This window comes from Gambusia affinis, linkage group LG04 (assembly GCF_019740435.1).
Source record: "Gambusia affinis linkage group LG04, SWU_Gaff_1.0, whole genome shotgun sequence".
In the NCBI taxonomy this organism is placed as follows: Eukaryota; Metazoa; Chordata; class Actinopteri; order Cyprinodontiformes; family Poeciliidae; genus Gambusia; species Gambusia affinis.
This window is the reverse complement of record NC_057871.1, coordinates 25,222,582-25,244,553: the sequence shown is the minus strand read 5'-3', so window position 1 is coordinate 25,244,553 and position 21,972 is coordinate 25,222,582. Positions and strand designations below refer to the sequence as shown.

Below are 21,972 nucleotides of genomic sequence, written 5' to 3'. Positions count from 1 at the left end.
TTACAAGGTTAGCTAACCTGACATAGTTCCACAAAGGACAAAATGACACAAATAGATCATTTTTTTCATAGACATTTAGAATCAAGGCTTTTTTTAATGTGTAAAATACAAAAACAATTAATAGATTTACAAAAAAAAAAAAGTTAGCTGTATTATGACTCAAAGAAAACAAAAATACTGAATTCTGTGGGCATTATTAAAGTTATACTAATATTTATATAATATAAAAACTTTACCATAATGTTCCTTGGAGAGACTTTACCTCCACTTGTCTATAAAACCATCAGATGTACGACTTTGAATTAAACATGCAAATTCAAAATAGTCACAATCCCACCATCTAAAGTAAACGTACAAAAGAATTTTTCAGACACATGCACCTAAAGAAATAATTATGCCAGACGTACATTTTCTTTTCTTTCACAGTAAAACCTAAATGACAGGAAGCAGCTGAGGCAAAAAAACACAAACATTTGAAGACAAACTGCAGCAACAGTAGGTGTTTTATAAAGCCACACCCTCTAGTACAGCTCAATCACTTCAATAGAGTATTGCCCCACGTCTTTCTTCTTCTTCATCTTAGTGAGCTCCTGGAGGCTGCCCTCGATCTTCCCGAGCTCAGAAAACAGTCTTACCTAAAAGACAAAATAAGAAAATGAATTTAAATTTTTTTTTTAAAAAGGTGCATGTTGTTTGAATAACTTCCCAGAAACAATCGGCCGGTTATTGTAGCAAAAAAATGGATGTTTACCTGAGATCTAACAAAAGACTGAAGGTTCAACAGCAAGCCTTTGGCCACCGGAGACATTACCAACACAGTGAAATGGGCGTCCAACAACATGCATACCCAATCCATGACCTGCATTCAACAGGAAAGTATAAAGAAAAAAGAAAAACTATAACATCCGATTTGCTTACACCTTTATCTTGGTTTGCGATGCACAGACGGCAAAATAACTGATGGATATTGGGTGCAAACTTTCAGTCTTAAATACCTGATTCAAACTGGGTGATCTGTAGCCGTGCATTTGTGAGAAACCATCGGTAGAATATCGCAGGTAAAGAAACTCCAGGTACCGAAGGAAAAGCTGATTGGAAATAAAAAATAAAATAAAAACAAGGAGATAAAAACAGCTGATTTAGGTCACAGATTTAGTTGCAATCTACAGGTAGTTCTTAAAATATTAGAATGTCTTTGAAAAAAAAAAGACAAAAAAAAAAGATAACTTGAATGCTGAAATGGGATTTTCTGCCTATTAAAACATGCAAAATACACTGACTTAACACTCTCAATAAGAAATGTAACCTACAATAGTTCAGGGCTAATAAAACTTCCTGTTTGCAGAATGATATATTTATAAGCATACTATTGGAAAGTTCGGTGAGAGGAAAATGTGTGACGCAAAACGGTGCAAAAGCAACAATGATAAAAGCTTTAAGGAGACTGTGAAATGACTTTTTTTTCAAAATTCAATTTCCAATTTTGCTTTTTTTTTCTCTTAAAAACAAAAATACAAATGAAAGAAAATATCTTTAAAAAAAAAAAGGTTGTTATTTCAATCATTCCTTCTGCAAGTTGACCTGAAATCAAAGTTGAAATAAATAGAAACTGTAAAACACTCAGAAGGGGAAAAGAAACAAAAAACGGGTAGTTATGGAAATAACTAACTGAATAAACATGGAAAACCAGGAAGTGCAGAGGTTACAAAAAACAAAACATATTTTCAAACAATTTAAACTTCATAAACAGAAGATTTGATTGATAAGATCGATTTATTGCCCAGCCCTGTGGTATACCAGCAGTATAATACAGCAGCATAATATACATCAATGGTAACAAATCCATAGAACACAAGTTTCGCTTTTTGAGCTGAATTACCAAAATAAACCCAGTATTTTGATGATATTCTAACTTGCTGAGATGGACCTGTATATTGGAGACTGAAAAGTGACGAGACGTTACTCACAACAACTTGATCAGAGGAAAAATCCTTTAGATGTGGGAGGAGCAAAGCTTCACTGTACGCCGTCTGCAGGACCTCGTTTCTGCGACCCGAGTTAAGATCCAGTTCTTTATACGACATGTTAGTATAAGCAAAAAATAATAACAAAACCATAAAACAAAGCGATAAAAGGGGAAAAAACCCCAATAAAGTCTTAAAGTGACAATCAGCTGTAAGGATACATCAGAGCAGCTTTGTGTTTTCCCACTGGACACGTCAGTTGTGGCGACGCTTTCTTTTTTTTATTTGCTTTGGCCTTGGGGTCGTCGACGGCGTCTGTGCGGTCCTCCTCGCAGAGAGCAGGACTGAATCCGTTCTGCAGGCAGGTCTGAGCACGTTCGTTTGAGACCAGCATTTCCATGAAAGAGACGCTGTCGGGCTCCAGGCTCAACTTCTCGGCGTCGGCGTCTGATAAACTGGAGGAAAACACCTTCGGTTTCTACACGTCTTAGTCTGGCTATGGCTAATTGTCCCTAATATTGGGTAAACTAGCTGAAACGGGCTTGATTCAACCTAAACGTGGAGACTTTTTTTTTTTTTTTTTGACACCGTCTCTTCTGATAAAACAATATCAAATTGTGCAATTTGATTTGCTCACTGAAAAGAGATCCGTTCTACCTGATGAATGTCTTGAGGCAGGCGCAGGTCACGGCTTCTGGGATGTCATGGAAGAACAGTAAGCAGAGCTGGCAGAGAAAATAATCCCTCTTCTCAAGGGCCAGAGGCAGGAGGTCAGGACAGACACTGTGGAGAGAGAAGGCAGCGTCCCGTTAAGAAACGTTTCACTTTGTGCTTGAAAGAGATTTGAAAGATAAAAGCGCAAATTTCACATACAATTACAGCTGCAACTAATGATTATTTTAGAAATCGATTAATCAATTATTCTGACGATTAATCGGATAAAAGAAATTGGCAAAAATTTGCGGATTTTTCATTTAACCACCTAAGTCTTTTCTATGCATTAGTAGAAATACAATAAAAGATGAAGGCAAATAATTAAATTCCTCTGTTAATGAAAATAAACTTTGTATTTCCTAAAATGCAATAACATATCAAGCCTTTAGCGAATTTGAACCAAGTGAAGCTAAAACTAAAACTAGGCTACTTGGGGAGTTTTGGGCAACACATTTAACATCAAAGGTGTTTTCATCTTAAAACCAAAATGTGTTTCTATTTTGTACAGTTTTAGTGTAATTGCTGGTCTGAATTTGTTGATTTTTCAGCAAATGGCCTTTATTTGAGCGCGTACGCCGATTAACGATTAATCGATTTCTAAATTAGTTGACAGGTATTTCGATAATCGATTCTTTGCGATTAATCATTTCAATTTAACTACATTTTACTTTGGCAATACCCTCATATTACAATGAGTGATCACAACCTCTGATCGATCCAGAATATCTCAAAGAGACAGAATTCAGTCGCAGAAAAAAAAAATCCAAACAGATTTAAAAAGTAATAAATAAAAAATACAAATCAATACAAACTCAGTCTGTACAAAAGGTCCGGTGTCAGACCACGCTCACTTCTGCTCCCATCATGCCTTAACTGACCTGTGGGAGAGGCACCGGGTGGGCACAAGTTGTGTCAGAGCTCTGGAAGAGTAGAACTTCGGATCAGCCAGGCTCCGGGATACAAGTGCCAACGCCAGCTGTCCCAACGAAGGCTGCGGGTCCTTGGGGTCCTGCCTGGACAGGAGTCCCTGGACCTCTTTTTCCACCTCTTCTACCGGTGCCGTCTGCATTTGGCAATGGATACAATTGGAGAAACTTTGAATAATGTTTTCTTTTTTTCTTAACTGAGTTAAGTGTAAGAATTTCAATTGGAAAAGAGAGAAGTGTTACCTTAATTAGGTCTTGGACTTGATCAATTGTTAAACTGAGGCTCGACTGCGTCTTACGTGTTGTTCTCTGCGTGATGAAAAGGAGAGAAATTGAGTTGAGGAGGCGTTACTGTCATATGCAAACAACATTGACAACAAAAATTTTAAAAATGATTGCAAAATTGAGGGCAAAACATTTAGAATTAGTTCAGACTTATAAACATTTCAGCTGTAATAAAAAGATTTTTACTCACCAGTGAGTAAAAAAACAACAACTTACCACTTTTACAATACATTTATTAAAGGGGTAAAAAAATACTTTATACCTTTAAAGTATATGCTGGGTAAAACAGGAGGGTATTTACAGATGTACGACAATAAAAAAAAAATCTATAAAATAAACCCACTAATTTCAACTGAATTAGTCTAAACATTTTTCTAGCTAACAACTAATATTAATGATGATAATTAAATAGAATTATATTTGTAGTAATAAGAAGTTGAGGAGTTAAAGATATCTCAAAATTCCTTATTTATCCTGGAAAAATTTCTTTTTTTCATTGTAATGTACAGTAGCCTGGAAGGGTAAAAAAAAAAAAGTCCAAAGACAACATCATAAAGCCACAACAAAACAGCGAAAACAACAACAACAAAAGTTATGCTAAATTTAGTAGCACAATTTCCATTTTAGCATAACTTTCATTGAAGCTTTTGCATTTTCTTGACCCTTCTGGGCCACTGTAGTAAAGAATTAACTCATGGATGGCTGGTTTGAAGATCCTCTCTGGCTATTAATGTTAAAACAGCTTGCCATAGGGACACGCATAGACACAGTTACACACAGCTGGAAGCATTTGCTAGCATTTAACTACTAAGTTAACTATATCCTGTAACTCACTGTCTTCCTGGCCTCCACTGTTTTAGGAGGAGCAGCTTCTTCTCCATGTAAGATGTTATTCCAGGACGGTACCACAGTTGAAGTCTTGGACTCTGTGATAGTTGGAGAAATACACTGCGGTAAGTGAATGCTGAAACATGAAAATGTTTTTACTACTGTTATTATTAATGGTGTGTACACAAAAAAGGGACAAAACTTTATTTTTGCGCACAGACAAATCTACAGGAAGTTGTTAGCTTTCTGTCTCTCACCCTCGGTCTTGACCTGCTTTAGTTTCCCCAGAACCGAGGCCAGGGAGGATCTGGGACAGGCAAACGGTACGACAGAGAGGGCTTTGCCATGGGGAATAAACAGCTTGCTTGAAAAACTCCAAAGCTACATCAGAGAAAGAAAGAAAAAAACAAGAAAATAAGAATCGACATATCGAGTTGATGTCCAAAAACAGGAAGTACGCATAAGCAGCAGGTCTGGGGTTGTAAACTGCTGTGTAGTTGTGAGAAGGGACAGTGAGCCCCATCACAGTGGAGAGCAGACACAATGATCTACCAAAGACATACAGTCCTCCATCAGCACCCAGCAGCTGGAAGGACAGGGAACCTTGGCAAAAAACAAACAAAGAAACAAAGAAAACAGTCTGTGTTGGTATCTTTGAATACGCTGCCCAGGCGCCTACCTGTCCGTAGAGTTTACCCGCCATCTCTTTCGCAGCCTGAAGAGTCTGAAAATTTGTGTTCCAGATGCAGAGAAAGTCTGAAAGTTCAGAGACGGCAAATTCAGGAACCGGACACGAGAGAGCAGCTGCATCAATCAATTCCACGCTCCGGTTCTGAAAACCGGATCCGTTTCAAGGTGAAATAATTCCAGACAAACATTTAGTCACATATGGTACATTTCGAGGAGAGCTGCTGAAAAACCAATACTGGAACCATGTACAAGGTCATTTTTAAGATCACCTACACTCTTTATTTTTTCTTCTTTTGCATTCTATTCTTTCTTCCCGTGGTTGTAATCTTTTTCTGGGAAGTGTAGTTGCAGGTTGTACGTTTTAAAAAGTTCTGCATTTAAAACCGAGATGTTTCCACCACACTATTCCTGAGTTAAAGTCCTAATGATACACTGGAGAGTATTGGAATGACTGGAGCCTTTTCCAGCTGTAGGGTCAAATGTCAGCCTTTACATTTACAAAGTAATGATAAACCTTATAGACATCGCTATTAAAACGGTAATCACAATATTAAGTTACCAGCCAAATTAAAATTAATTAGATCATATTACGCCTTCAAGTCTTAAATGTTTGTGTAAATTCCATGATACTGTAAAATCTTCCTACTTTTACTTAAAGTTATTCCTTGATAATCTCATCCTGACCCATGCTTAACTGTAAACGCCAAAATTATCAATGACTATGGAAATTTTCCCTGCCAATAGTCCCAAGCCTTTCAGCTAACCTCTTATAGTTTCATCATACACATTTCCTCCCTTTTCTGTTGTTTTTATTTTCTATTACTGCTCTAGTTTTCAGATAAGCTCTTCCTTCTGCGATATCTCTAAAAAATTGGACAATATTCAACAATTAAAAAAAAAAATTAAATAAATAAACAAAAATATGTTAACAATTTTAAAAGGCAACATCTTCTTAACTTTACTGGGAATTTTAAAGCTTTCCTTGCCTTTTCCGGGCCCAGCAGAAGGGTGTGGAAGCCCGACCACAGCTACGTGAGCGTCGTCCAGGAAGATGGCCGACGCGGCTTCTAGCCGCTCCTCCCCCACGGGGAGACTCAGCAGCTGATCACGAGGCAGCGGAACGACCTGAGCTCCATCATCAGGCGCTGGGCCCCGAACAGACACCAAACTCTGGTATACATGGCCGTTAGGATCTAAAAGCGAGGAAAATGGGAAAGCAGAAGAGGTTGTCTTAATGCTTAGCGTTAGCATCTGCTAATTCTTTTATGTTTAGGCAGTTCAGCAATAGCTTCTACAAAAACTTTTTTTTTACGTTTAGTGGTTTAGCATTAGCTTACGCAAATTATTTTATGTGTTTAGTAAGATTCTGCTAATTTCTTTACCTGTTTAGTGGTTTAGCTTAGCAAACTAGGGGTTAGTGAACTTAAGTTTTTGGTTATCTGTGCCCGACACTGCCAATAACTACAGCCAATTTTAGTGCAAATATATATTCTCTATTGCAACCATGGCGACCATTCTAAAAAATGTCCAACAGAATGATTTCTATGGTTTGAAATATGCTGGCTATGATTTGACACCAAACATATTCATTTAATTGGCTGATTTTAGAGCAACCATGGTTTCCATCTAGAAAAAAAAAAAATCTAAATATTAATCAGTAAACATGACGTCTATGAGTCTAATTATGTGTAATCTGACACAAAACATATTCATCTGTAATGATTAATTGAGCAAAAATGTATTTTCCGTGAATGGCCGGCATTTTGAATTTTTCGGTGGACAAAGTTTTGTGGGTTGTTTTTTTTTTCAAAACTAGTAAGCCTTGTGGAACATCAGTTCTATGACAGGTTGTTGTATCCGCAGGTGAAAGATTTTGCTGAAATATTCAGTTACCTGCTGCCTTACATTGTTGATATTCTTGTTGAATACATAATATGCATTTGGCTGCATTTCAATCTCATTTCCAAAAAGTAGACAAAAAAAATTAGACAGTGACATTGAAATGTATCATAATAAAAACAACAGTATATTTAGTTGAGTCTCCAAACTTTCCAACATGACTGTGCATTACCAGTAACCAATGTTGAGGGCTATGTATGTCAACAGTTTTATCGAGGAGCTAACAAAGCTAATGCGTCCTGTCAAACAAGCGGCTTGTTACAGGAAATGAAGACTTACAGAGATAAAGCAGGCAGATGTTTTTATCCCTGTAAGAGGCCCAGAAGCTGAGCGGGGAGAGGCCAGGCTCCTCTGGCTCCAGCCGGTACTTCTGAACAGAGTTGGGCTTCAGCCTCTGCAGGTAGAGGAAATGATCTCCTTTCTGTGGGCACACATTGAAAATCCTACAATGAAAAATAATAAACATCAAAAAGCACAAAAAGTATTCACATCCCTCAACAATCCCTATTTTTGTCACATTACAAGCATACCCGAAGCGTTTTTATCCGGATTTTGCGTGATTATTTTTTGCGAGGCTCTGCATGAGAGCGCAATGTGAATGTTTACAGAGAAGTCGGGGGGGGGGGGGGGTCACTGTGTAGGACGACAGTCCTTAAACAATCTTTACCAGTTCAGTTGTGAAGATGACCAGCTGTTGTGTTTCTGTCACTATGTTGGTGCTCCACCTACCAACAAAAAGAGAGGTTGCTTTTAGAAAGACAAAATTTCCCAGGTAGATGTGCCTGTTGTTGTTTTTTTCTTGTTTGTTTTTTTTATACATCTGATCCAGATGATCTGCATATAAAAAAAACCCAAAATATATAAAAATGCAGAAAAGAAAATTAGGCAAAAATAATTGGAGATGTAGCAGCTAGAGTTTAAAAAAATAAATTCTTAAAAATGATGCTGATTTTGAATTTAAACCCTGAAAATGTAAAAAATAAACAAATGAAAATAAAGCACAGGACAGACTGACAGATTTGCTAAGCAGCTGTCTCATGAATAAAAAGTGCTTTTTAAAGCAATCTCCTCTTTTGTGCATCACGTGTGCCAATGACAGGAGTTCTGCACCTGATGGCTTCGTCCTGAACCAGGACTTCCTCTACGGGCTGCTGGGGAGCAGAAAGCAGGGAGTCCAGAAGTCTCACAGCTCCTCTCTGAAACAAGACGGCAGGCTCGGCTCCGTGTGCACAGTGCACCGACCGGACATCTGCTGACACCTGGGAGAAGTCGGAAAAGAAAGGTGGCAGAAGTTAGGATGTGTTTACACTAAATATACATAAAGACTTTCTGACACGGTAACTCTGTGAACAAAATAGTTTTGTGGTCAGGGATATAGAAAATGGCAAGTAAAGTCAAATTTTAGTAGAAGTATTGCACTTCATTTGAATGCCATATTCTTATAATAGAGAAAATGGTTTCCCTTAGCAACCCTTGCAAACACGGCATTATTGTGGAGTCTACATCTAAACATATCGCGACAAACTGTCATATTTACCCTGCTTTATAAGGCACGTAAAGTTTTAAGTTGATCTTTTTTGCATGGTCTGATTTTGGAGTGCATATTGATAATAAAGTTTTGTTTGTTTTTTTGAAAGGGGTGAAGGGTGGAGGGGGGTTCACTATATAATTACTCCAAACTTACAGCAGGAATGGCATACATTAATTTGACAGTAAATGTGAACTTCCCGGGTGTAAACAAAATGACACACTGGTCAAATTGAGTGTTTCCAATGTAGAACACGATTAAAACAAAAACTCCAGTTATAATTCGTATGATTATGACCTCGAAAAGAGTGAAGAACTGAAAGTCACGCTTACTGTTGCTTTGAATGCCTTGTCTAAAATGATGTCGTCTTCTTTCCAGATTCGTATCACCTGACAACAAAGAAAAGAAGAAAAAAAAATCTAATCCCGATTGGCTAAGGTTGTGTGACGCATCACTTAAGCAGCAAAAATAGGCAGATAACAAAAATAGTGAACCGTGTGTGCATTTTCGTGGACCAGGTTACCTTGCTGTCTGAGACTGCCACATACTCATTGGTCTGCTTGTTGAAGACCGCAGCACAGGTCAGAACTTGACCCTGTTTCACTGTCCAGCTGCCCAACGGCTTCTGGTCCGACACCTACAGCAACATGCGTGACCAATACAGAAAGAAAATCACACACTTCGACTTTACCAAATGTAGAACAATCTGAGAGATTATATTCAACTTTAAAACACAACTGCAACTGAATTATTCACAGGAGAAACCAGCTTTCATGTTGAGAGTAGCTAACATTAGCCAACATCTATCTCCTTGTCATTAGAACTTGGTGTTGAGAGGGGATTAGCTTGTTTTCACGTTAACATCTCTGTGTAAAAGCAGTAGCGATCGACCCAGCCTGGAGATAATAAAATTGAACGGTTCTGGTTCTGTTATTGAAATCCACTGGATGCTAACACGAGTCGGCACCAATCAGCTGGCCCCCAGCTCCTGCAAAGTCTAAACTTCACCTTGTACAGAGTCACAGATCTGCTGGAGTCAGTGACGATTACGTGGTCGCTGTCCCGCTCCTCTTCGATGCCCTTAATTTCAGAACTTCGCCGATTTACAGCTGGAACAAGTCCGCACAACGTGTATCCCTCACACAGCGCTGCCATGCTGGACCACAAGAAAGTGGAGCTCGCGGAATCTCGCGAGATTACAGGAAGGGGCAAGGGGCAAACTGGTAGTGCTGCGTTCCAGTTGCCTGGGAAGTGAGAACTCAGATACATGATCATGAAGATAAAAATCTTTATTGCCTTTAGAAACCCGAGGTAACGGCGTTCTAGTTAATAAGTTGTTTGTAATAGGTTTTATAATCATAATTTTAAGTTTTTCTTTCCATAAGCACAAACCACTTTTAATTTTTCAGTTTCACGTTGATTTCGGACGCACTTTTACATACGTGCCTTGTGAAAGAAACGTGTTTCTACCACATTTTACTTACATCCTCCTTGATACGAGGAGCGCCCTTATTGAAATGCGAAATCTGCCTTACAATTGGAGATGTTCCCAGGTTCCCAGTGGGAAATTATCCGACTTCCGAGGCCGTTCCACTCAATCTTTCAGACTAGGAAGTCGGAATTTCCCAGCTCCGTGTACAACTGGAACGCAGCATTTAAACCACAAGAAGGGAATGGGGAGCTGCTTTAACTTTCGGAAAAACTGAGCGCATGTAAACAATCTCACCAGTGAAAGTAAAAAAAACAAACAAACAAAAAACCAAAACTGTCGCCATTCCTTGCCCCCCACCCTGGTAAATTTAGTCTCACACTGTGTGTGAGATTGCAGATCATACTTTTATTAAGCAATAAAGTATTTATTGGATATTTTCATGCCCTCAAACCATACCACATTTCAGCTGTGACAGTTACAACAGAAATCTCAAAGGCATGTGGCCAGAATGACACCTTAGTGACGCACCATTCAAATTAAATGAAGTTCTGCATATTACATTTGAAGTTATATGACATTAATTTATAATAATAACAATAATAATAAAAATTATACAATAAAATCTCAGACAGATTGAAATCATCTTCTTTTCTTTGAAAGGTAGTGGAAATTTATGACAGCCTCAGGATAGAAAATATCTGCCACTTCAGCACTGGTTGATCTCTGATGGAAGTGAATTTGGCTTCAATGTGTACTCCAGCTCACTGGGTTCTGAAACAGCACACATAACAAATACACAGAGGAAGTTTGCCAATATCATGTAATTACACTTCAAATAGACAGATAGATATTGATTTAGGTTTTCACTTTAATATTAGGTACTGCAGAGTGTTGTCATGATAACGTGCTATAAATTCAGACTGATTCTTCATATCTCTGCAGTAATAAAATGCTGCGTTTCATAGATTAATACTAATAGTAGCGTTCTATTTAATATCTGCTAAACCTCTGACTGTGTTACTGAGAAAACATTTTGGAGCCGAGTGTTCTTCAGTTGAGTCAAAACATTATGACTCGACTACAGCTTTTTTTCAATTCATTTTTTTTTTTATCTTTTTTTTTTTTTTTTTTAATAAAATGACTCGTACCTTCAAAGCATTCGGGGATGTTTAGCGTTCCATCGATGCACTGGGTCGGCACGGCATAACCACATTTCATGGCTTCGTTCATGCAGTAGACAGAGACGATGTCTAGGTGTAAGACACGGTTCGGCTGGAAGTTTTCAATCCAGATTTTCTTCCCGTTGTGCAAAATTCTTGCTCTTTGTAAGTTAACAGAACAAGGAGCTGGAGGAAAACACGTTTGGAAAAAAAAAAAGTACAGCATTTAAAAAAAAACAAAAAAACATTTGGTATAAGTGAATATTGATAATCTTTGTGTTATTAATTGATCAGTGCAGAATATTTATGTTATGTAATAAATAAATAAAGTGCTAAGCCAAGTTTTAAGATGAAATAAAATTGGAAACATGGCTAAAGTTTATGATTGCAGTAAAGATGCAAACTCAAACAAAACCCGATTAGACTCTGAAAAAGAAAACACCTATTTTTATTCTGCACATTTGGATTTTAATGTTTTATATTTTGTGATTCCCTGCAGAATTACCTTTGCAAAATGGCTTTTCAGACCACCGTCCATTCTCCTGGCAGATCACCCCTGTATTTCCGTCCAGCACATATGGACTCTCGCAGCCATACTTGACTCTTTCCCCGTAGAAAAACTCCCTCTTCTCATTGATTGACATGTAGCCTCTTTCAATGCTCTCTGGTGGAGGGCAGGTCACCACTGTGAAGAAACACATTCGTTTACTCTTATTTTTTCCTCTTATTTGCCAGGAAAACGTAAATAAACTTTCATAGACTTTGAATGTAATTGGGTTGTACGAAAACCCAATTAGTACATATTTGGGTACTAATATGTACTATTTTACCACCTTCTCTTACCTTGACACTCTGGTGTCTTGGTCCAGGTCCCGCTGGCGGTGCACTCTGCAACTGGGTTGCCGATAAGTGCGTACGGGGGATTGCAGATATACGTCGCCGTGAGGCCGTAATTGACCGTGTTTCCTCTGATCACCTTGTCGTAAACGACCATTCCATACAGTGGGACAGGAGCGAGACCGCAGAGTACAGCTACCAAGACAAAACCCCATCAATTTCAATTTTTCCCATCTTTTGAATAAAACATTTCAAAAATTTTTACATGGATATACAGTTGAAGTCTATGTAAAAAAAAAAAAAAAGAAAAAAAAAAGGTGAATCACTTTGGGGGATTGTGGGAGCATGAGTATTAGTGGCTCTTTAGGCTCTAAAGCTGTCCTTGTAGCAAATTTGTTGGGTAATTTGCAAAGATAATGATGGCCATTTTGAAAATATCACAGGGGGCCTTTTTTGTTGCGAGATACTTATTCACCTTGCTCTCAGCCGTATTCGTTTGCTGTCGTAGAAGGTATTTATTGGGACGGAGTCTGTGTGATATCCCAATGACTGTTTTTATGAAAGAGACAAAAAGCAGTTAAATTCCTTTGACATGCTCTACCTAGTCTCTTTCTTTAACTACAGTCCTTAAGGTTACATTGATGTGTATTGTGTGACTGAAAGATTAGAAAACAATAGTGCATTTGCTTTGGTAAAAGATCTTTGGAGAACATTTATAAATGTGGTTCACATATTCCTAAATTTTACTCTGTTCTGGAGAAATGTCTGTTTGAGATACACTGATTATTACACAAAACTAACCTCTTGTGTGTGTGTGTGTTTTTTTAGATGAACCGTTTCAGTATTCAGTTAATATTTTTTCCGTATTTGTTCAAAATCTTCAGTCATACGCAAAATTCTACTGATTTAATGCTATGAAACATGCATGTGTTTCATAGCATTTTGTCATTTAAAAACGCCTAAAAAAGACCTACAGTAAAATACGGTAGTTTATTTTCTGTATACAAATTTTCACCAAACCCCTAAATGCATTAGATGAAGTGAAATGACTTTAAATAATTACGTACGTATGCACTCTGGTGCAGGGGAACTCCATGTCCCGTTGGATAGGCACACTGCTGAACTCTCTCCAGTCATCATATACCTGTTCAACAAGATATTTAATCAACAAGGTAAAAGTTTTTTTGTTTTTTTTTGTTTGTTTTTTTAAACCCAGCTTTTTTATGTACAGCCTCTCACATACAGTATATATTATTTGCACACACACAACATGAAACATGTTTTCTTTTTGTTTACCCTTCATGGCAGGTGTAGTTGATTGTACTCTGGTACACTGTGTCCTCGTAAAACAGTTCACCATTAGTGATTAGTTCAGGATGTGGACATTGTTTTGCTGCAGGAGAAAAGATAAAAGGAAGTTATGTTCTACTTAGCTGTCAGATATTATTGATGCAAATGGTTAAATGTAAGTTTACTCGTGTGAGGCATGAAATTATGCAATTCATAATAAAGTTACAAGCAGTGACTTACGATCCTGTTTGTATAATGAACCCATTCAAATATATAAACTTTCCCACTTTTTGTCACTGTAGAAGCACAGACTGCTATGATTTTATTGAGATTTTATGTGAGCTAAAATAACACAAATATTTAAGTGGTTCAGATCAAAGCATGCTGATTTCTTAGAGTGGTCTGGTCAAAGTCCAGACCTAAATCTTATTCATAATCTGTGGCAAGACTTGATGAAATGATGACCTCATAGATTAATCATTGAATCTGTCTTAAACTGAGTTTTAAAAAAAGAAGGATAAAATTGTTAGATATATCTTGGTCCAAAACTCTGAAGTTCTGGATTTTGACTCAACGTGAGAAAAAAAGACTTTTTAAATGTTTCTTCAAAGTACTATAAGCAAATATTTCATATTTTCCTTGACATTTGCAAACTTGCAGTTCTTAATTTGCATATGTCCAAGTGAAAACTCTTGAGTATACTAAAACAATGGAATATTTAATCTGTTTACTTAAAAATCTCTGTGAATTTTATTTCACTGGTAATTACAAAAATTATTATGAGACATTTCTACCATAATTAATAGAAAGAAAATAAGACACACACGTATGCACTTTAGCTTGGTGCTTGTCCACACGCCGTTGATGGTGCAAACAATCTTGCGTGGGCCCGACACAGGAGTATATCCCTCTTTACAGGACAGGGCTAACTCTTCACCGGGACTGGAGAACCTCTGGATCCCAGACATCTCAATGTTCCCGCTCAGTTCAGGCCGGGAACAAACTGGAATCAGTCAGTCATTTCAATGGAAGTTGTGTATCGGCCTAAACTAGCAAACTTAGGTGAAAATCAATCCGAAATATTTCCATTTTCCAACTATATAAGTAGAGCTTAACACATGTCCAAAACTCTTTATATACGAAGCAATATTAAATGTTATCTTGTCACTTTTCCCCCCCCTCAAATTACTATTGACAGAACAAAACAACTGTTTGACTACGAAATGTTTTCACTGACTTTAACTCAGAGGACTGTTGAGAAAAATAGTCATCGATCAACACAAGCGGTGAAATGTTTCTCCAAAAGTCCATAACAGAAGTTGAAATCCTTAAAACAAACTCGGGCAACTTTTCATTCTAGGATGTGCGAAATGAAAAGAAGTCGTACCATTATGTTGGGATGTCACTGTCGTCGCAAGCAGACCAGAGCACAGCAGAAACAAACGCTCCATCTTCTGAAGAGATGGATGGACGATCTCCTTCTCCCCGGCAGTCTGCCTTCGGCTTCGGGTGTGGACTCTTTGCCCCACTTTTGGCTGTTTGTGTTTCTCTCAGGGTAAACAGACAAGAGCAGCATGAAGCAACTCCTTCAATAAGAGTTTGGAATCCTTTCAAATGTTTCCAGGAAGTCACAACCCCCTCAAAAACCCAGATGTTGAAATTCCAACACAAACACTCAAGTTTTTCCCCCCCCTCTGTCTTTGTAGTCTTTTTTTATTTTTGGAATTTTTCCCTCCTTTTAAATTTTTAATGCCAGATTGATGTAAAATTGTGAATTGAATTTAAAGTCAAAAGCTCTGATCACCCTGTTTCACATGAAAGAATTCAATTCCAGTGAAATGCTTTTGCTGTCATGCAACACAGACTATCCTGCTGTTTCCAAGAGTTTACCACCGGCCATCTTTAAAGGCCACAGCATAAACATGAATACGTAGATGACTACGGCAGGCGGTTTTACCATAAATCAGATTTTGTCTGACTATTTGTAGCAACAGGTATCTAAAAATGCATTTTCACTTGACAAAACTACATGTTGATTATCTGTACTGGTAATTTAAGATATCTGCATTAACATTCTGACTCGTAAGAATGATAATTCAAGATATCTTCAGTTGCATGTAAACACCTCTGTACTGCCTTTAAGCTGTCCAAAGAGTTGCCTGCAGAAAGAGGTTGCCAATGTGTGACGTATAGTGAAAGCAACACTTCATGCCCTGGAAAGCTGCTTCAGAAATCTGCACATAAATTTCTGTTTATTCACTCCTGGAAAAACATAAGCAACTTATAAAAAGTTTTGAAAAGCGGGACCTTCTTTAAATCCACTAAGTCCTGTTGCGGGAGCTTCTTGTTCTGGTATTTCACGCTGTCGTGAACCTTGGAAGCGAGGATGGCAGCATTAAAAATGGCCAGATCACTGAACTTCTTAACTCTCGAGTTCCCTCTTTGTCTCTTGCGACATTTTTTGCAAGCGATCTCAATGGATCAAACTGGAATTTTGTCTCTTCCAGCTCTGATAAGAGCTACAGAGCATTTTATTCTTTATATGCAAAATATTCTGTAATTCACTTACAACCCAGCTGAGCTGCCAGGGCCGTTCGAGGTTGCTTGCAGCTTTCATTTTGGTATGAATTTGTTTTGTTGCATGCTAATGAAAAATATGAATGAACTGGATTATTTGGAAATGACCCTGTATGTGTGCACTGAACTGAAATGTACTTTGCAACCATTTCGCATTAGATGTCCACAGCTTCCATTTCTTTCGACATTTGATTAACACACATTTTCTTGGTTTGTTTTTATCATCTTGCATTTATTTATTTATCTATTGCCAGTCTAAGTGAACAGAAAACAAAAGCAGGGAACGTCAAGAAGGCAGCCCATGTCTTCCTCAGTTCGTGGCGCCGTAAGTTTCTCACGCAGGGTTTGGGCGGCTTGTTGGGTTTGCGGCTGGTGGTGCCACGCACGCTCTGATTTCTGACGGAAGGTTTTTAGACCGTAGGTTGTACTCGATTTTGCCCGGTTCTATAAGTCAAAGAGAAGAAAAGCAAGACAAACAGAGGAGCATTCTGCTGTTATCTAAGGGATGAAACATCTCTAGGACATTCAAAGAAGTTTTTTCCACTGGTTGCCTTGCCAGTCAACTGGACCAGTTTAAAGTAGAGCTTATCCAGCTGGCATTGACTCACGTTCGTAGCAGTCCGGGATGGGAAGGTTTCCGTCGTTACAGGTGCTGGCCACGGGGTAGCCACACTTTTCAGCTTTGTCCTTACAATAGAAGGCCACATGCTCGCCGTGGAGCACTCTGTTTGGCCTCAGGTCTTCAATCCAGATCTTTCTGGCGTTGTAGAAGATGCGCCCTCTTTTGATTCCAACTTCGCAGGGAGCTGGGTTAAAAACAAACGAAAAAAAAAGTTCAATATTTTCACCTGGCAGAGAAAATGCTCATTTTTATGAAATATATATTTATACAGTACAGACCAAAAGTTTGGACACACCTTCTCATTGAATTCAATTACAAAGTGTGTCCAAATTTTTGGTCTGTACTGTATAAAAACAGCATTGTTTTGCAGGTGAATGTTTTTTCTACGCCCCCCAAAAACAGAGACATTTTAGCGTAGGAATCTCTTTAGAGCAGAGTTTGATAAATATAGGGCAGAGGCCTGACGTGAGATCTAATTTTCTCATGACTCACCCCTGCAGACTGGCTTTGATGACCAGTTTCCAGTGTTTTGGCACTGGATCTCAGCCTCACCCTCCAGGGTATAATGCTCATTGCAGGAATACCTAACCTTCTCCTTGTACCCTTGTTGCCTCATCACGGCGAACGTGATGAAGCCATTTGGTATGCTTGGAGGAATGGGGCAGCTCACCTCTGTAACGACAACAAGGATGAAATTGTATTTTGTATTTTCCAGGCGTATTGTGGCATTTTATAGCACAATCAAGTGCTATTTTAAGTCAAGTTAAAAGAAATTTGAATTTAGAATTTAATGCCTTGAAATTGGGCCTCTGTCTCTTTAAGAACTCCTGCTCTTTGTGAAACTCCGCCTTCAGGAAGCCATCACAACATCACTACTTCATGAATCCTCCCACAACACGTTTTTCAAGCATTGCACTGAGAAGTGGCTCACATAATGAGCTCAGCAGATGCGCAGCTCCACCAGGTGTTTGCTAATTGCTGCTGGCTAGTCTGAAGGAGCCCTGTGAAGCGGAAAATTGGAAACTTGTAAACTGCAGCTTCATCCTTGAAGGCGGGGCTAGGTCCACCCAGGTGTTTTGCACATTTGAACGGTTGCCATGGGTGATTAAAGGATTTCTCAAACACGTATGAAAGAATCAAAGCAACACTCCAGGTATGTTTTGGATGAGGGAATAACATTAGAACATGATGTAAAGCTCAAAAAAAGTTGATTTTACATAATACTGCCGCCTTTAAACAACACAACTCTGACACGTTAGTAAAGAAGATGAAGAAGAAAATAAACCTTGCATGCAATGCCATACAATTCAGACGATATTCATACACCACAAGTCTGGATTTACCTCGGCAGACCGGAGGTTCGGTTGCGGTGCCATCAGCCATGCAGGAGCCTCTTTCGTAACTCGGTGCTTTGGGTGGGTTGCACTCGTACGACCAGCCTTGTCCATAAATTGTTGACGTTCCTACAACGGCCTTGTCGTGGACAATCCTTCCCTCGCTTGGTGGCTTGGGCAGAGGACAGTTTACGCCTGCGGGGTCACAACCAGAACTTGATAAGGTGATATCCATGTCACGAGTGTAAAAAATAAAAATAAGTTCTAAATATTTGAAATCTGTTTGGCCTTTTGTTGCTGTGGTGTTCCTCAGGGCTCAGTCATTGGGGCTGCTCTTTTCTTTCTTGACCAATTTTGAAATATAATGAAGCCTAGGCGCAAATTCAAACTGGAAGACTCTTTAGCCCCACCTGCCTCACCCTATCGGAGCGTCCCGTCCATCGCCGCTGTCCTATCAACGCTGGACCAAGCCACGTCACGTCCAATCACCTTCCAAGGTCCAGCTGAAAAGGACCTCCATCCATGGCGTCTTCCGCTTCCCAGCCGTGCTCAACCCTCCTCCACCCCCACTCACCCGGAACTTCAGGCTCGCACCCATCTCCGACCTCCACCACCAGTGTCGGGTCCCGGGGGATGACATTCCTATCCTACATCGGGAATGCTCATCCGAGCTTATTGCAATTCACAGCTCGATGACCACAGCCGGGGCCCGAGCGCCAAAGAACTTTAAATTCATGACTGTCAATAAACCTTTTAATCGCCGTTCTCTTTCTCCGTCTGAGTCTCTCCAGATTGAATTCATATTGACATCAATTTTCAAGCAGGGGATTCTCAAATGTACAGACCCTTTGCAACGAGCCAGAGAAAATCAGTAGATACACAGTGGCCTATCACAAGAAACCAAACAGTTGTAGACCATGTCTTCGAAAACATCTGGGGGTGTTCTGGCTTTAGAATCATTGACTCCAGCTTTCACACCTTTGTAAATATCCTTCAAACTGTTAAACGGGGATTTAAAAAACCCCCAAAAGTATTAGTTGATTAATTTGTCGTTAGTCAAGTTAAGTTTATTTGTGTAAAACATTTCAGCCACAGGGCAGTTCAAAGTGCTTTACACCATAAACACGTGATACAGTATGAAACAATTATGAAGTGAGCAATAAACGCTACAGTTTGTCAAATGTCGACATTGAAATCATCTTTAAAAATGTTGCTCAGTTTTCCTCTTACTTGGAATCAAAGTCACCTCTAAGCAGGGAGGAGTTTTTAGCCTTGATTTAAAGGAAGCCCGTTTTTCAGCAGTCATGCAGTTTTCTGGAAATTGGTTCCAGGTTTGCGGTTGATTTAAAAACTGAACCCTGCTACTCTGTTACACTCGATATCGTTTTATAGAAACGTGTTAAATCGCTTTGTTCAGTCTGGGCCTTATTAAATGCGCAAACAAAGTTGGCAGGGTCTGGTTAGCATGTTTTACCTTTACAGAGAGGAGGTGGATGACTCCAGGCGCCATTGTGTAAGCACCTGCTTTCATTAGCCCCTATCATCACGTACCTGAATAATGACAAATGTGCATTTGCGCAATAATCTGCAATCATAATGCGGGAGAATTTATATATATTTTTTGTTCTTACCCATCATCACATGAGAAGTTGAGCACACTCTTAAAAGGAGCCTCTGTCCTCCCTTTTGCAAATGGCTGCAAAGGCCTGGGTATCTGGCACATCTTGGCTGTAGAAAAGAAAACCAGCACCTCTATTAGACGTCTTCACGACTTAACAATACGTCATCTTGAAAGATCATCAAGTTTTTTTTAAAATTCTATCATGATTGCTTTTGTTGCTTGTTACACAAAACGGCATTTGGACCTCATCAATTCGCTTCCCGCTCGCTGTTTTCAAGCTCTGTAAGGTGCCAGTCACAGGATAAAAAAACAAACAAACAAACAAAAAAAAAAAACAGAAGCCGCGGCCTCTACTCACGGGAACACGCCAGGTTGGCCGGCGTCCATTCCCCTGTCGCCGTGCAGGTTATCCTGGGAGGCGTCGCCGTTGAAGGCGAGTAGCCCTGCTCGCACGAGAGGCTCACGTCTTCTCCGATCTCAAACACGCGCTTCATGGAGGAAACATCAACGCCGTCAGAGACACGAGGCCGGCCACAAACTGGCGGGAGAAAAAGGGAAGAAAGTGACGCCAAAGCAGGAGAAGTTTAACTTAAGCCGTGTTACAAATTTTGCAAACGTACCTTTTGCAGGTGTTACGGTTGTAAATGTGGCTGCCAGGGTGAGAAGCAGCAACGTGGGAGCCATCTTCTTTGGAGGTGAAATCCGCTCTGTGCTCCCCCTGCAGCCACTGGATGAGCGGCTTTTGGATTCTGGCTGCAGAGATGGCCTCCTCCAATCAGATGCAACCTCAGACTGCTATTGATTGAGCACAAAGTTCACACGCGGCGTGCATACAGCCGTATTTGACTAAATGTTGGTAGATAATCTCGGTCTGGTGGGAGAGCAAACAGCAGACAGACGGAATCATGTGAAATCTTGTCAAGTGCAAAAGAAGAATAACTGCATCGCAGAAATGGCAAACAGAAAAGGAGGGGTGTTTTTTTGTTGTGGAAACTACGAGTTAAACAGAAAAATCATCCAAGGTGTACGTTTCATGAGCTGTTTGTTATTGGTTATAGCCCGTGTAGTCTCAGATCTAGAATCTGGTGCTATTTTATTTGACTTCTTTCCCTGTAAGTTTTTAAAGGTTGTTGGATTGTCCCCCGTGTCGCTCTATGTGTCATTTCTAAATATTTGTCTTCAGTGAAACAAGGGAGAGAACCCTCCATGTCAGTGAACTTTGTGAGAATCCGAGTCAGTAAATGAAACACAAACTGAGCTTATTGGTGCTGCACGTTGGAACAAAAAATATATAAAAAAAAATCTATAAAGCTCAGGAAAAAAAAGCTGTGCAAAAATGATTTGAATTCAGGTTAAAACTCAGCTAACAGTATGGTACAAAGATCCCTTTCCTGCTGTTATGAAACTCACTCCACAGGTTGTGTATAAAATATTGATTGATTTATCAATCTGTTAGATAATCCACTTCTCTTGCTTCTGCTTTTGTTCATTTGGGACATGAAAATTTCACGTTGTTAGCAAAAAGGAGAAAGAGAGAGAGAAAAAAAATCTAAAAGTATTTATATTTATTTCAAAATCCCAAATTATTTAGAGAAGTATTAATAAACTTGGGTAATGTATACCAAGATGCAAATTTTACCAGTGAAGCAACAAGAAAAGAAAATTGGGTGCGGACGATAAGAAACGCCTAGGGGGGCGCTCTGCAAGAGGGGGCGCCAAATCGATAGTGTAAAAATTTTTTCTAGTCAGCATTTTCTGTATTTAACAGCTATTTGTGTAAATGATGTGATTTATAACAAAAGCACCTTCATTTAACATATTTGTATCCTCTTTTGGGAGACTATAGCTGTGGTAATATTGCATCATGCGCAGGGCTTCAGTATGTTTCCATAAAACAAAAGACGCAGTGAGAAATATTCCAAACACTTTTTCACACGGCAAAAAAAAAAAAAAAATTAAAGCTGCAAGCAGCCTCGTGCGGCCCTCGCAGCAAGCGCTGCTCCGGCTCGCCGGCCACCGCGGAGTTCCAGCCGCCGCGGAAGCTCTCGCGCCGTTTCCAGAGCCGGCGCCCGCTCGCCGCAGCGGGAGCCGTCGCGAACCTTCCCCGCCCGATCGCCTGCCAGACGACACACGTGAATGCGTTCGGCAGCGCTCCCCGACGACTCACAAAAAATCTGGCGCAGATCGGTCCATTTACGGCGGAGATATAGCTGATGGATTGACCTAGGGGGCGCAGTGGAGTCAAATTACATTTCAAAACATTTG

The 21,972-nt window shown here is 39.5% G+C and overlaps 3 protein-coding genes across 3 annotated transcripts; all 3 read right to left on the bottom strand.

Moving 5' to 3' along the window:
- Positions 1 to 47: 47 nt before the first annotated feature.
- Positions 48 to 10,090, bottom strand: nol11 (nucleolar protein 11). Its single transcript, XM_044113811.1, has 18 exons — positions 9,843 to 10,090; positions 9,358 to 9,471; positions 9,167 to 9,223; positions 8,417 to 8,565; positions 7,974 to 8,031; positions 7,586 to 7,727; positions 6,394 to 6,600; positions 5,397 to 5,473; positions 4,975 to 5,098; positions 4,724 to 4,815; positions 3,848 to 3,913; positions 3,557 to 3,741; positions 2,622 to 2,747; positions 2,186 to 2,419; positions 1,968 to 2,046; positions 996 to 1,088; positions 752 to 859; positions 48 to 635 (listed from the first exon to the last, which is right to left on the bottom strand). Exons 1-18 carry the CDS (start codon positions 9,987 to 9,989, stop codon positions 522 to 524), a joined length of 2,172 nt encoding a protein of 723 aa, XP_043969746.1. The 5' UTR covers positions 9,990 to 10,090; the 3' UTR covers positions 48 to 521.
- An 18-nt stretch (positions 10,091 to 10,108) lies between these two features.
- LOC122829349 (beta-2-glycoprotein 1-like) lies at positions 10,109 to 15,124 on the bottom strand. Its single transcript, XM_044113824.1, has 8 exons — positions 14,941 to 15,124; positions 14,380 to 14,556; positions 13,560 to 13,656; positions 13,331 to 13,407; positions 12,270 to 12,458; positions 11,932 to 12,111; positions 11,415 to 11,612; positions 10,109 to 11,037 (listed from the first exon to the last, which is right to left on the bottom strand). Exons 1-8 carry the CDS (start codon positions 15,002 to 15,004, stop codon positions 10,973 to 10,975), a joined length of 1,047 nt encoding a protein of 348 aa, XP_043969759.1. The 5' UTR covers positions 15,005 to 15,124; the 3' UTR covers positions 10,109 to 10,972.
- Positions 15,125 to 16,341: 1,217 nt separating this feature from the next.
- Positions 16,342 to 20,677, bottom strand: LOC122829348 (beta-2-glycoprotein 1-like). The gene is made up of 8 exons (XM_044113823.1): positions 20,328 to 20,677; positions 20,066 to 20,245; positions 19,718 to 19,814; positions 19,561 to 19,637; positions 18,096 to 18,281; positions 17,245 to 17,424; positions 16,739 to 16,936; positions 16,342 to 16,574 (listed from the first exon to the last, which is right to left on the bottom strand). Exons 1-8 carry the CDS (start codon positions 20,389 to 20,391, stop codon positions 16,465 to 16,467), a joined length of 1,092 nt encoding a protein of 363 aa, XP_043969758.1. The 5' UTR covers positions 20,392 to 20,677; the 3' UTR covers positions 16,342 to 16,464.
- Between the last annotated feature and the right edge of the window lie 1,295 nt (positions 20,678 to 21,972).

Coding starts and splice junctions, on each gene's coding strand:
- nol11 (XM_044113811.1), bottom strand. CDS start 9,989: ATGGCAGCGCTGTGTGAGGGATACACGTTGTGCGGACTTGTTCCAGCT. Junction 4,816..4,974: donor AAAGCAGGTCAAGACCGAGG/GTGAGAGACAGA, acceptor CAACTATCACAG/AGTCCAAGACTTCAACTGTG. Junction 2,420..2,621: donor TGCCTCAAGACATTCATCAG/GTAGAACGGATC, acceptor GTTTTCCTCCAG/TTTATCAGACGCCGACGCCG.
- LOC122829349 (XM_044113824.1), bottom strand. CDS start 15,004: ATGGAGCGTTTGTTTCTGCTGTGCTCTGGTCTGCTTGCGACGACAGTG. Junction 11,613..11,931: donor TGAAAAGCCATTTTGCAAAG/GTAATTCTGCAG, acceptor GTTTTCCTCCAG/CTCCTTGTTCTGTTAACTTA. Junction 11,038..11,414: donor CATCCCCGAATGCTTTGAAG/GTACGAGTCATT, acceptor GTGCTGTTTCAG/AACCCAGTGAGCTGGAGTAC.
- LOC122829348 (XM_044113823.1), bottom strand. CDS start 20,391: ATGGCTCCCACGTTGCTGCTTCTCACCCTGGCAGCCACATTTACAACC. Junction 19,815..20,065: donor GGCCAACCTGGCGTGTTCCC/GTGAGTAGAGGC, acceptor TCTTTTCTACAG/CCAAGATGTGCCAGATACCC. Junction 17,425..18,095: donor CGAACCTCCGGTCTGCCGAG/GTAAATCCAGAC, acceptor TTGTCGTTACAG/AGGTGAGCTGCCCCATTCCT.